This window comes from Malus domestica, chromosome 15 (genome assembly GCF_042453785.1).
Source record: "Malus domestica chromosome 15, GDT2T_hap1".
Taxonomy (NCBI): domain Eukaryota; kingdom Viridiplantae; phylum Streptophyta; class Magnoliopsida; order Rosales; family Rosaceae; genus Malus; species Malus domestica.
The window spans coordinates 5325544-5338683 of record NC_091675.1 but is presented as its reverse complement, the minus strand read 5'-3'; the positions used below and the strand labels follow the sequence as shown (position 1 = coordinate 5338683).

The 13140-nt window shown below is 35.7% G+C and overlaps 1 protein-coding gene across 1 annotated transcript; it reads right to left on the bottom strand.

Annotated features, from left to right (window-relative positions):
* Window positions 1-1410: 1410 nt before the first annotated feature.
* Window positions 1411-3115, bottom strand: LOC103415434 (WUSCHEL-related homeobox 4-like). The gene is made up of 3 exons (XM_008353769.4): window positions 2784-3115; window positions 2245-2511; window positions 1411-2020 (listed from the first exon to the last, which is right to left on the bottom strand). Exons 1-3 carry the CDS (start codon window positions 3033-3035, stop codon window positions 1823-1825), a joined length of 717 nt encoding a protein of 238 aa, XP_008351991.1. The 5' UTR covers window positions 3036-3115; the 3' UTR covers window positions 1411-1822.
* Between the last annotated feature and the right edge of the window lie 10025 nt (window positions 3116-13140).

Sequence of the window (13140 nt, the reverse complement as noted above, 5' to 3'; positions counted from 1 at the left end):
AGCTGCTAGGGGTGGGCACTTGGAATCGAAAACCGAAACCGAAACACGAATCGAAGGATTTGGTTTTGCAATTTTGAAATGGTTGCAGTTTCGAAACCGAACTGCGGCAAAGAAAACGGTTTAGTTTCGGTTTTGGGTTTTCAAAATCGCACCGAAACTGAAAACGAAACCGCATCATATATTGAATGTTATGTTTTAATTAGTTCAACTACAGTAGTCATCCAATTTTGCACCACTATTCGAGTCCATACATGATACATTAGTTTGTCTCTCTTTTTCCCAAAACTCATCTGCATCTCTCTCTCAAAAGTCATCTTCATCTCTTCCACAGTCGACATCAGTGCCCTCGGTGCTTGCATCTCTGCGAACTGGCTGCTTACATCTCTGCGACTTTACTGCTTGCATCCCCAGATCCCCTTCATCTGCAAGCCCTGAACTCTGCAAATCAAAAGCTATGCAAAACAGACTTGGCAAATCATTCACCTGCTCTTCGTTCCAGCTAATATGATAAGAACTTAGAACTTGTATTAGTTAGTTTAGTTAATAATTTGTAATTAAATTAATTTTAGAGTTAGGGTTCGTTTGAACCAAAGATTCAAAAGGGGAATTGGGTTAGGGTTTATAATTAATTTTAGGGATAGGGTTTGTGAATCAAAAGGGAAGTTCTAAATTATTAATTTCTTTAGGAACCACCCTCCACTGTTTTCACCTGCTTCTCTTTGGATTTTGTTTTCTTTATTTACTCACATCCTCACACTTGTTCGTATTTTACTATATTGCCTTGATTTGTTTGAAACTTTGAAGTTTGAACTTTAGTTGTAGTAAAGTACTGTGATTGGTGATCAAGTTGAATTTTAGTAGATGTGATACGTAAGGATTTAAACTCATTGATGCACTGGATGTTGTCTCAATTTTAGTAGTTGTCATTTGTTGCAGTTTTGGTACAGGTTTGTTGTTGTTGTTCTGCAACTTTGCTGCAGTTTTTCTGTAGTTTTTCTGCATTTTTATGCTTTTTTTTGCTGCATTTTTCATGCAGTTTTGCTGTTTTTTTTTTGCAGTTTTGCCGCTACTTTTTGCTGCATTATTGTTGCTGTTTTTGCTGCATGTTCATTAATTAATATATGAGGAAAATAAGACCGTCTTATGTGTAAATATGTGTATATTTTAAGTTGTATATTTTTTTCTCAAAAACCGAACCAAAACCTTTTGAAATTGCACCGAACCGCACCACAAAAAGTTTCAATTTCCGTTGCTGTTTCACTCAAAACGGCACCTAACCACACCGCGCCAACCCCTACTAGCTGCAGTGTCTTTAAAAAGAAAAGAAATACGGAAGGCAATGATGAAAAACTAATAATAATGCACGTCTCTTAATAATCAATGATAATGATATGGCAACTTTTATGAAAGTCATATAAGTGGTGGATCGCATTAATATACTTTTTTGACATTGGCGCTAGAAGGCATTTCTCTTTCCCAATTTGAATTGCAAAGATCCAGATGAAAGGAGACGTTACGACTTACTACTAGGGAAGAAGGAGAAGTAGGTACGTGGACTTCAGTGTCCAATCTTAAGCAGGATTCCCGCTTTTAACCTAAAAAAGCTTCGATTCAACGTTTTAGGTTGCTCTAGTCAAAATAGTGACATCCAGCACCACCATCACAGATAGAGATAGCTTGGAATAAAAGTGCTTTTGGTTCAAAAGGTAGAAGTTGAAGCATGGCATTCAGTACAAATTAAGAGACAATTGCTTGCCTTTCTTCTTTCCCGAAATAAGAAAAGAAGGAAAGCAAATGCCAGTGTCAAATTAAGCAGATCTCATCATCTTCTTCCTTCTGGATGTAATGGAAAGAGCTCCAGAGTTCTACCTCCCTCAACGGCGTCGTCGTTGTCGAGCTTACATACTACACTACTTGTACTACTACTATGATCACCTTCTACCAAGCAATCAAATTCCCAGCTCCTACACTTTCTCTTGTACGGATTATCTTCCTCTCTTTCCACCACTACTTCTCCCAGCTGCAAAAACAAAACATATAAAATACGTAAGTTGGATGAATATTCAAAGTAAAAATATATAGTACAAACAATAACCACCCCTTTTTTGTTACAAAGGAAGGTTTTAGACCTTGTATATATCTCTAGCCTACTCCTACCCATCCCCCTTTCCACACTTATTACCGAGCTAACCCCAGAGGCTGAACTAATAAAATTCATTTTATGACTAAATAGGGGTTACTTACGGTGGTAATTACAGGAGTCGGTGTTCTTGGAGAGTGGCTGAGGCCAAGGCTGCTGCGTTTTTGCTTCTGCCTCTCGCGTGCCTTGTGATTCTGGAACCAGTAAAACACATTCTTGCCTTCGATCTTGCCGTACTTGCCAAGTTGAGCCGTGATTTTCTCTATTTGTTGTGCATTAGGAGTGCGCATTCCTTCTCTATACAACATTTCTAGTATCCCTATCTGTTCTTGCGTAGGGTTCCAGCGTGTCCCTCCTGGGTGCGTCTCTACCTGCACCATCACAATTTTTCAGCACACTCATTTTATTCTCCTTACCTTAAGGTCGTATATTAAGTATGCAGATGTTCTATTGTCAGACTGCTTATATTGCCTTATGAATCTTGATGGTTTATTAAACTGAATATGAACAAAATTTACGGTCTAAATTCACAGTCTAAGCACCTGTTTGTCAAACTAGTTATGTTCAGGTAACGTAGGTGTTGAGGGCATGCAAGCAATGTATGATTGCATGATAAATTTAGAATTAATGATATTTTTAGTACCTGAGGGTGAGGGGAATCTTTCTTCTCCTGAAGCTGGTTAGAAGATCCAAGTTTTCTGGGGCCACTGTCAGGTCTGATGAAACTCTTGAGATCGAAAGGAGCGAGGGTGGTAGTAGTGTCGGAGGCGGCGGCCGTGTTGGCCAGTCTGGGAGCAAGAGGGCGTAAGCGTTTGGTGCAGCCAAGCGTGAGGGAGGGTTCGTGTTCCCAGAGTCCACGTGCGAACTGATGCACCTTCATGCTGCTCATTCCCATATGTGGTGAGTGGAGTACTGAATGACAGAGCCTTGGAGCCAGATAGCATGTAATTATATAGGAGGGCCGAAAACGAGTATCATGATCAGTGTTATTAAAGTGACAAAGTGGGAAATGAGGTGGTGTTTGGAACAACCAAGACCAAATGATGAGGTGCGGTTGACTTGAGATTTTCCACACTAAAAATATGAAAAGATAAAGCAAGAAAAAAGAGAATGTTGTGTGTGTGAGAGAGAGAAAGAGAGAGAGATGTATGCAGGAGACTTGTTAGTATGTGATGGTAAATATGGAGAAATTTAATTTTCATAGTAATAAATTATTTGTTTCGTGCTGAAACACGATTAGGTAATATAATTAATTTGCTAATCGTAATATAAGCGAATACTAAAATATAAACCTATTATCACCATATTCTAACATGCACAATATAGTTAAAAAAAAAAAAACTGTTGTGTTCTAGTAGTGCACAATAGTTTTTCATTATTTTAATAGTGCATAATAATTTTCTTTTGTAATTACGAGTTTATAGGTTTGTTGTTATGTTACTGTTAGTATCACACAATAATTTTCTGCAGTAACAAACGTGTGGGTGTGTGAGTGTGTATGTGCGTTCGGGTTGGCCCGTCAGATCTGGTCATTTTTTTCTTGCTTTCATGATAAGGTGTCCATGCTTTTCGGTGTCCTTCTTTGGCTTTGGCTCTCTCTCCAGCTTTTCCGCAAAAAAGCTAGCCAGGAGGACAGATCTAATCAGAGGGAGGGAGAATAATAGGATTCCTCCAATCCCAAAACTTGAATATGGGAACTACTCTTTGCCCCTTGCCCTTTTTCTTTTTCAAGATACGAATCAAATAAATATATACTTGTGATTTGTGAATGCCGTCGTAGTCTTTAGTTTCACTCTTTTAGTCGTATACAACGTTGTAAAAACTCACACAATTCGACCTACCAAATCTATCTGAATGCATGCCAAGCCAAATAGGTGTGCCATGACATTTCCCTAAATATTGTATCCTTTTTGGCTCCTTCTTTTGGGGATTGTTCGTAGTTCCAATTTCCCAAATAGTATTATATAAAACCTCACAAGTCCCACTTTCTGCCCAAATTTAATTTAACATTTGTTTGCCAATATCTTGACAGCAGCACCAAAGCCATTGAGAAACATTATATACAGTGTCATCTCTAAACTTTTGAGAGTACAGTGCTATGGCACCACCTGTATTTCTCAGAGCCGTCCTAATTACGTACATTTCTTAGATGTATATATGTATATAAGTACGTATGTTACACGTGTTGCATGAATGGGTGAAATAAAATTCCCAGCCCAGCATAGAATGATGAGTTTTTGGGTAATCTATATAATAACTGCGAGCAATCACGGACAGTTAATTTTTGGAGAGTAATTGAGCATAACACGTGTGATGGGTTTTGCAGATATATACTTGATTCAGCTAGGAACAAACATTGCAGTCAATATGAATCATCACAATCACCTGCGTGTGCTTTTGATATGAAGTTCATTTCATGTTGCATGAGGGCCCAAAAAGTATGGAGTTGTTGTTCTAGCAGTTTCATGCATGAATGGATGCTCTTCAGACATAATTTGCAGTACTTTATCATGTAAATTTAGAACAGCACGCGTGGAAGTAATTTTTTTTTGCCAGAAAGATTAATATGTATCTCACTGGAAAAGCATAGCAACTGCAGGCAGGGGATTTTATATTTAACCAACTCTCTTCTCAAACCCTTAAAAAATACTATTTTTAAGTAGATGATTATTGAAGTGAGTAAGAAGCCCCAGGCATATCTGAATTCCATATGAATTACAGACCAAGATATTGTTGCCAAGGAATTAAGCCCCAGGTATATCAACACTCCAAATGTGAATGCGGCTATATATATAATTGAAATTAAAGCCAGGCATGACTAATATACAAATAAATAAGGGTTCATATGTCAAGATTTGTCTGCCTGATGCGACTCACTTTCCTTCTCTTCCGTCAATTTATTTATCACTGATTTAAATGATCTGAAAGTGTGAATCCCACTTTGAAAAATTAAGGGCCTTATGAACAGTGTACTATTTCTTATATTATTAATTGGTTTTATAGTATAGGATAGTGCTAGTGAGTGTGAGACATCAATTTTCAAAAGCTCCAATATTATCAGTGTAGATTTAAAGCGAACATAAAATGCATTAAAATTAGTGAAAATGATCCATATAGAAAATGTTCCAAAGACTGAAAAGTTAGGATTAGAGAAGTAATAACTATTATTAGTAATTCATATGAACACGTTGTGAACGTGTTTTCCATGCCAACATATAATTTTCTACAACTTTCGCAGCCACATAATCTTCTATAAATTAACCCAGAATATAATATCACAAAGATGTTCATGTTGATGGATGGAAATGGTGAACATATATGCGACAATAGCAAAAATAAGATCTAATTATATTTTACACCTTTTAGGTTTAGGGTGATTTACAAATTAAGCTATGAGATTTAAAATTTTCACATTACTCAGAGGTTATAAAATTGTATAAATTTATGTCTTGGTCTAAAGAATTAATTGAATCTTCATTAAATTGATAACAAAATAAGCATGAAATCCGTAATTGGGTGGACACGTAAGCCACATTGTACTAACTTGACTAAAAAAACTCATCAATCAAATAAAGAATTAGTCGCTCAAATAGACATAAATTTGAATTGATACAATTACAAAACCTTATAGTGCAATTTGAGAAAACTGAACCCTCATCATAACCCATTTTATGGGTTTTTATCACAAATAGTTGTTGAAATTGACCTACCCATCAAGATGGTCATTGAAATTGAAGTTCAATCGATGTAGTCCTTAAAAATAGGTATCGCAAATCAATATGGTCATTCTGTTACTATTCTGTTAAAAAATTTGTTGTGTGTTGATATGACACATAACTGGATTCCATAAGTCCAATTAAATATTGCCATATAGATTAAAATATTTAAATAAAAAACAAATTTTATTTTCATATAATTAAAAACTTGAAAAAAAAAAAAACAAGGACCATAGCACGACACCACAGCTGCCATTCCCGCGATAGAGGCAAAGCTCCAATTTATCGAACCCAGATGAGGAAGCCATAGTAGATAGCTTGGAACGCCGTAACCCAAATTCAATTCCTACTCGGATGGTGAATTCGCCGAGTTTTCAGACCTGGATAATGAAGGAAAGTGGTGAAACCAGGCCGAAAATCCTGACGAGCTTTTCGGATTGTTCAAGCGGAATCGAATTTGAATTTATTCCGATTTTTGTTTTTGTTCTCGGATTCAATCTCAATGGAGGTGTTGATGGAGCTCTGCGGCCTGATTGCGTAGCACCCGACGCAATTCACCGAGAAGCCATTACCACGTCTGCATATTGCTTAGCGGAAGAAGATGAAAGATCATTTTTTTTCTTCAAGTTTTTAATTATATGGAAATGATATTTGTTTTTTATTTAAATATTTTAATCCATATGGTAATATTTAATTGGACTTACGGGAACTAGTTTTGTACCATATCAATATATAACAAATTTTTTAACGAAATAATCACATTGATTTGCGATATTCATTTTCAGAACTACATTGATTGATTTTCAATTTTAAATATCATCTTAATAGGATGGGTCAATTTCAGATACCATTTATGATATAAAAAAAAAGGTAAATATCAGTTTATTACTCTTAAGTTTCGTGGTTTTCAACATTTAGTACATAAAGTTTTTTTCGTCTTAGAGTCATACCTAAAGTGTTAATTTTGGGACAATCTCATACATCTTAGTCAAACTGTTAATTTTGCCGTTAACTGATGACATGGCGCTTATGTGGATACTAACTGGACGCACGTGTCATTAAGGGTCACGTGGAAATTAAAAATTCAAAAAAAAATATTTACATAAAAGTTATAAAAAAATTATATATATAAAAAAATAAAAAGCAAAACACATATCGTCTTCCCCAAATCCCCCCGTGCCCAGCCTCCCACCCCCATCACCCACAACCACTTTCCTCCCCATTGCGCCTCCATCCCACCTTATCCCATCCCCCATCATCCCTCCTAAAAATCCCATCGTCGCCACCCGAGCCCACCTCCTTCTCCCATCCCAAAACTCTAGTTGTCGCCCTCATCCTCCAACTCCACCACCCCATGTGGTACACTTCTCTCTAGATCCCCCCTCAACTCCTCTATCGCCGCCTTTGACCTCATGAACTCCCACATCAGAACCCCCAACCTCTCTTCTGATATGCTTGATCTTCATCGCCTGCAACCTTTTACTGCAGCCTTACATTCGATACCATGAACGATTCGATGGAGACCCTTTCGTCGAATTTGAGTGACAACAGCTGGATTCTCGTCTCCATTAGCCCCCTGTTTTGTTAAGTTGGGAGGAAAGTGGGGGATGGGAGAAGGTGGGATGGAGGCGCAGTGGGGAGGGAAGTGGTTGCGGGTGATGGGGGTGAAAGGGTAGGCACGGGGAGATTTGGGGAAGACAATATGGGTTTTGTTTTGTTTTGTTTTTTTTTAACTTTTCTTTAAATAATTATTTTTTGAATTTTTAATTTCCATGTGGACCCTTTAATGACACGTGGCGTCCAGTCATTGTCCACATAAGCGCCACGTCATCAGTTAACGGCATAGTTAACAGTTTGACGTATGAGATTGTCCCAAAATTAACACTTTAGGTATGACTCTGGAATGAAAAAAACTTCATATACCAAATATTAAAAGTCACGAAACTTGAGGTAGTAAACTGATATTTACCCTTAAAAAAAAAAAACCCTTTATGAAAATGAAAGTGACTTACCCTGGGAAATTTCATATACGTGCATGGTGAAAAATGAAAAATCCAATCTGAATCTTAAAAAACTCAAAAAGTAGAAGATCGTTTTAGAAAGGCGACTCCAATTTAATTATTGTATTGAACAGATGTCATTCTCTTTGACGTATATGTGTGCGATAATTAATACACCGTTGTAGAAAATGTTTAAGATTATGAGCTTGACTCCACGTAGTCCCATTTCTGAATGTTAGAGTTTAAATCTTCTGCATTTATTTTTGTGTAATTTTTTTTATAACTTTCATAAATTTAATTTTTATTAATTATTTTATTATAAACTTAAAATATGTCTATCAATGATAGAGACCATAAAAAAACTACATACAAAATAAATATAAAAGTTTTGAATCCTATTAGCTTCCTTCAATCACGACAAAATAAAAATTTCGTCAAAAAACATAAATCTGCTCCGACATGGTACATAGGTAGGTTTCCATCATTCTGTACCTAACCCAAATAAGGCGTTCTATGATTCAAGTGAACCAAATTTTTTACTGTTTTTAAGGTTTTCTTTTGCTTAGTTAATTACATATATGAATGCAAGTGACCAACAACGACCACTCAAACCCATTTTACCTACACATAATTTGCGGTAACTCAACTACGAATTAACCCAATTATTAATTTATTATGCATACTTCCCTCTAAATTTGTCGAGCTAAAAATTGGAATTATTTGTGGGCCGTACCCTTGACGAAGTAGAGAAATTAGTTTATGTTTCCCACAATATAAACGACATTGGTCTAACATGACTATCTACATAGAAAAACCTAGCTGCTAGCTAGTGTTAAGGAGTAAGATTATCTCTCCCTTTCGAGAAAAACAACGAAAAATTAATTCATTGTTGACTCGTATTTTAATTTGGTTTTTTTTTTTCCAAAAATATATTTTGTTAGATTAGAAGTTAGATTAGTCACTGACGGGGTTTGAACCCACACCCTCATGCAAAGGCTCAACAGATTTCCATTACTGTGGTAAAATGCCACTTGCATATTTTAATTTGGTATTGAAGTAGGCGAAAATCCTACTTCTTCTTCCATTTTTATCTCCATGTAGCTTTTCTTATATTTTAACTGTCTTCGTCTCTTAGTATACAATCGTTCTTTCTCTTTACCTTAGAGAGTCTTTGCGGTTGTGATTGTCATCTCATTTCGTCAAGCTTTTATAGCGCGGTTATAGCTTACTACTCAAACTTGAATCTTTGAGAGCTGACGGTTGCTCAAACTTGAGGCGTTGATTTTTGTGTTTCTTGTGATTTTGTTGGAGGCGACTCATAAGTCATAACAGTATTTCTTTGCTGATGATTGTAAGATCATCAACAGATGGTGCCTTTGCAATAGTTATACAACTTGTAAAATTTAGTCTGCGTGAGTGTTATGTCATTCGATCAAAGGTAAAGTTAGAAATTATATAGGTGTGGGCTGATTTATTCTTCTTGTACTATGAAGTGAAATTTAGGTTTATGGGGTAGACTAAATTTCTGTTTTGTGCAATATTAGTAATTTGTTTTTCACAAAATGCTTATTTTAACACCAAGTTTTTCATCTTTTTAAACTTGAGGTGCGTTAGAGCACGGGCATCTACTAGCTGGCTTCGCCCTGGCATTCGATGCTAAGAAATTATATCGTATTTATGACATTGATAAGTTTGTAATTAGGAAAATGCTAGGAATAATAAATTTGTAGATTATTTTTTGTAGATCACATGATTTGATAGTTGATGATTGGGCGCTTTTTATGAAGAAAAAAAATCCACAAAAGATAGTCTAAAAATTTAGACTCTCTAGCCGTACCCTTGTCATTATAATGTGGTATTTGTTGTAGCGTACATGATCTAGTGATTACCTTTGGACATGTCAACCATATGTCTTCTAGATCATTCTTAATAAGTTTTCATTTGATCTTAAACAAATTAAAAACTATGTCAAAAGTTTATTTCTATAACTTACTAAAAATGATCAAGGCCCGGCCAATAATTTGAATCATGGTAACTAATATTTTCCGACATCCCAATTCATAAAAATGTATGATCATGATCAGCTGGATCGAGTGATGAGGACTGAGGAGGAAGATTGAGATGATTGATATGAAGAGGGTACTTTGTCGGTCAAAGAAAAAGAGGACATGCAAATTGTGATGGAGGTTGGGTCGCATGATAGGAGTGGGAACCCACGCAGTGGAAGAAGCGGTGGGAATCCATCATTAGCCAAGACAATGCTATCATTTGCACGTGTCGATGGACCACATTCACGTCCCTCAATTTCTTGTTATTTCACTCTCCCTCCCCTTACACAAAAACCAAACTGTAGCTTTAAACCCTATATACTCTTTCCTCCACTTTGATTGTCGTCACACGCACTCGCACAAAATACATAATTGTGATCGAGTTGCGCTAACAACAGTGGTTTGTGTGGAAATTGTCAGCTGTTGATGTTAACAAGTATACAATGTATTAACAACATAACAATAGTTTGTGTGAATAACTATTAGCAGTTGATGTTAATCAGATCAACGATTATCAATCACTTGTAATCGGCATACGTATGTTATTAACAATCACTTATAATTGGTTGTCAATAAGTGAGTGGTTGTCAACTATTGATTAAGTAAGTATACTTTACAACAATAGATAACAATCACCTATGATCGACAGTTGATAGGTGATTGGTTATCAGTTGTTAATTACGAAAGTATACAATGCATCAACTAATAAAAATTACTTGTAGTTTGACATTAACAGGTTAGTGATTGTCAGTTGTTAATTAAGTATACATTTTGTTGATAAAGTATACATTACGTCAACGATTAACAACACTTGTGATTGGGCGTCGATGGAATGTGTAATTAGTTTGCCATGGTTTGGTACCCTCTCACTTTATTTTCTTATTTATATCTTTGTTACCATCAAATTGTATGTATGCTTGTAGAGTGATAGATAAAGGTCATCCTCATCTACCTTTTTGGCTAATGACCTGAGATTTTCTGTAGTCCTCATCTTGGTTGGAAGCCTTTTTAACTTGGAAATTGATGGAAAGGATATATAGCTTATCGGTCGAATTGCAAAATGTCACTGATCCTTCACTCCCTCTATTATACCAAATGTTAAAGTGAATTGGGGGAAGCCATCATTGTTTGGATTGAAATATATTCCCAACTAAATTTAGATGGGGCATCTTTATAGACTGAGCTCATGACTTTATGTTGTACAGTTTCATTCCTCTTTCCTTTTCATCTTCCTTTTATTTTTCTTTTTTCAATTTAATTTTTCTTCCTTCAAGAAAGAAAGAAGGTAGCGGCGTAATTTTTCAACATATTCAGAACACGATCACATAACGTTATTATTTCGGTCTAATTACAACACATAAATTTATTCTTTAATATTAATGTACTCTAAAAGTGAGATATGTTAACTTAATCGTTTTTCTATATCATAATAGGTGAAATAATACATAACGTGACTTGTGTTTATGGCATCTATATAAATTCAAAAGTTGAGAGGGGGTGAATGAAGGAGAAAATGGTCGTGTACATGTAAGGGAAAGTGGGTGCAAAATGTGTAGGGAAAGTGATGGAGTAAATGGATGACAGTCCAAACGTGAATTGATGGCACTGAAAGATCCTCACTATACAAACTTTTCTTTCTTTTTTCTTCTTATATTCTTCTTCCCACTTCCTTTTTCTTTTTCCTCCATTGTGTTTTTAACCTTTTAACCTCTTCTTCTTTCTCTGCTGCCTTTGCGGTGGTGGTGTTTTGTACAAACTCAAAGAGTTAATATTACAGCTAGCTCTCTCTCTTGTAAAAGTCTAAAACGTACGTCCCTTTCTTCCTTTCATATTTTCTTGTCATCTTCTTCTCCTTGGTGACTACTATTCTTGCATTGTCACAGTATTTTCTAACGCGTTTGAAATCAATGTCCACTTAGACGTCATCCAAATGCCACGTGCCCCTCTTTGATAAGTTGAACGGATTTCACATGTGAGCACTGCAGGCTAAACTAGGGCAAAAGTGAAATTAGGGTTTTGTTTGTATCATATCAACCTACCATGTATGTTGTGTATTATATATCTAATTTCACTTTGCGCGGGATGCTGCGAGCCATTGACAAGTGAGATTTATTGTGGAATCTGTAAAGGAATGATATATATGTCGTTACGCGTCCACACATAATTAATGCTAATATACCCCTTTTATGTTTGACATAGAAAAATTAGTATTATTATCGAAAAGAGATATGATCATACGAAAGAACCTTTGTTCATAGTCTATTTTTGATCTGAAGGTCCACAATTTAGTAATTAAAAATATTTATTTCTATATATGCAAGAGGTCTCAGTTTTCCGGATAAAAATTATTTATTCTATGTGATCCTTTATTATACTATAGTTCATATTTCATACTATTCGCATCCTATAACTCATAGTGAATAAGGGAGGAGGGTAATTAAATCGTATAAGTTTTTGTGGCGTAGCACAATTTTACAGAAATGAATGGAGATTAATTCACTTTTACGGAACTAAATACAGATTTATTCAAATGAATTTTTTATGCAATGATATATTTATACTAAGTGGTGTTAGAATTCTTCTAAAGAGGTACAATGAACCAACCATTAAAAAAATTGGCAAGTGGCCCTTTATCATAGTGGGGGAAATGAGTTGAGCCTTTGCATGACGGCGTAGGTTTGAACCCCGTTGGTGGCTAATCTAACATCTAATCTAACAAAATCTATCGTTTGACAAAAAAAAAACATTATAAAATTTGGTATCCCTTACAAGTTGTTGGTAAAAGTTTCTTCCTTAATATTATGTGGTTATGGCCACTTAGTACTACGATCTAGTGGTATTTCTCTTCACTTGTAAGTGAGAGGTCTTAGGTTCGATTATCGCCAAAGACGAATTTGAACCACATTATTGCTAGCTCATTATGAGGTTAGATCCGGGATCATCCTCTTAATGTAGATAATATTGTTTGTTAAAAAAAAACGGTGGTTATATTTTGATTTTTAGGGGATCCCTTGATATTTTGATGAAGTTTTTGTGACAAAAAAAAAAATTTAATAAAAAGGAGTTCAACTGGGCCTCAAATACAGTCATTGGGTCGTGGGCCATGCCCAAATCACTACATGGGTTTGTTTGTTTAACTCCTCGGCTTAGCTTTTGAAAGCCACTTTTCGATTTACACCCGATTGCATGGTTGAGCTTAGAGGTGGTTTGGGAGTGAGGTGCTTAAAAAAAAAAAA

Coding starts and splice junctions, on each gene's coding strand:
- LOC103415434 (XM_008353769.4), bottom strand. CDS start 3,035: ATGGGAATGAGCAGCATGAAGGTGCATCAGTTCGCACGTGGACTCTGG. Junction 2,512..2,783: donor AAGATTCCCCTCACCCTCAG/GTACTAAAAATA, acceptor GTGATGGTGCAG/GTAGAGACGCACCCAGGAGG. Junction 2,021..2,244: donor CGACTCCTGTAATTACCACC/GTAAGTAACCCC, acceptor TTGTTTTTGCAG/CTGGGAGAAGTAGTGGTGGA.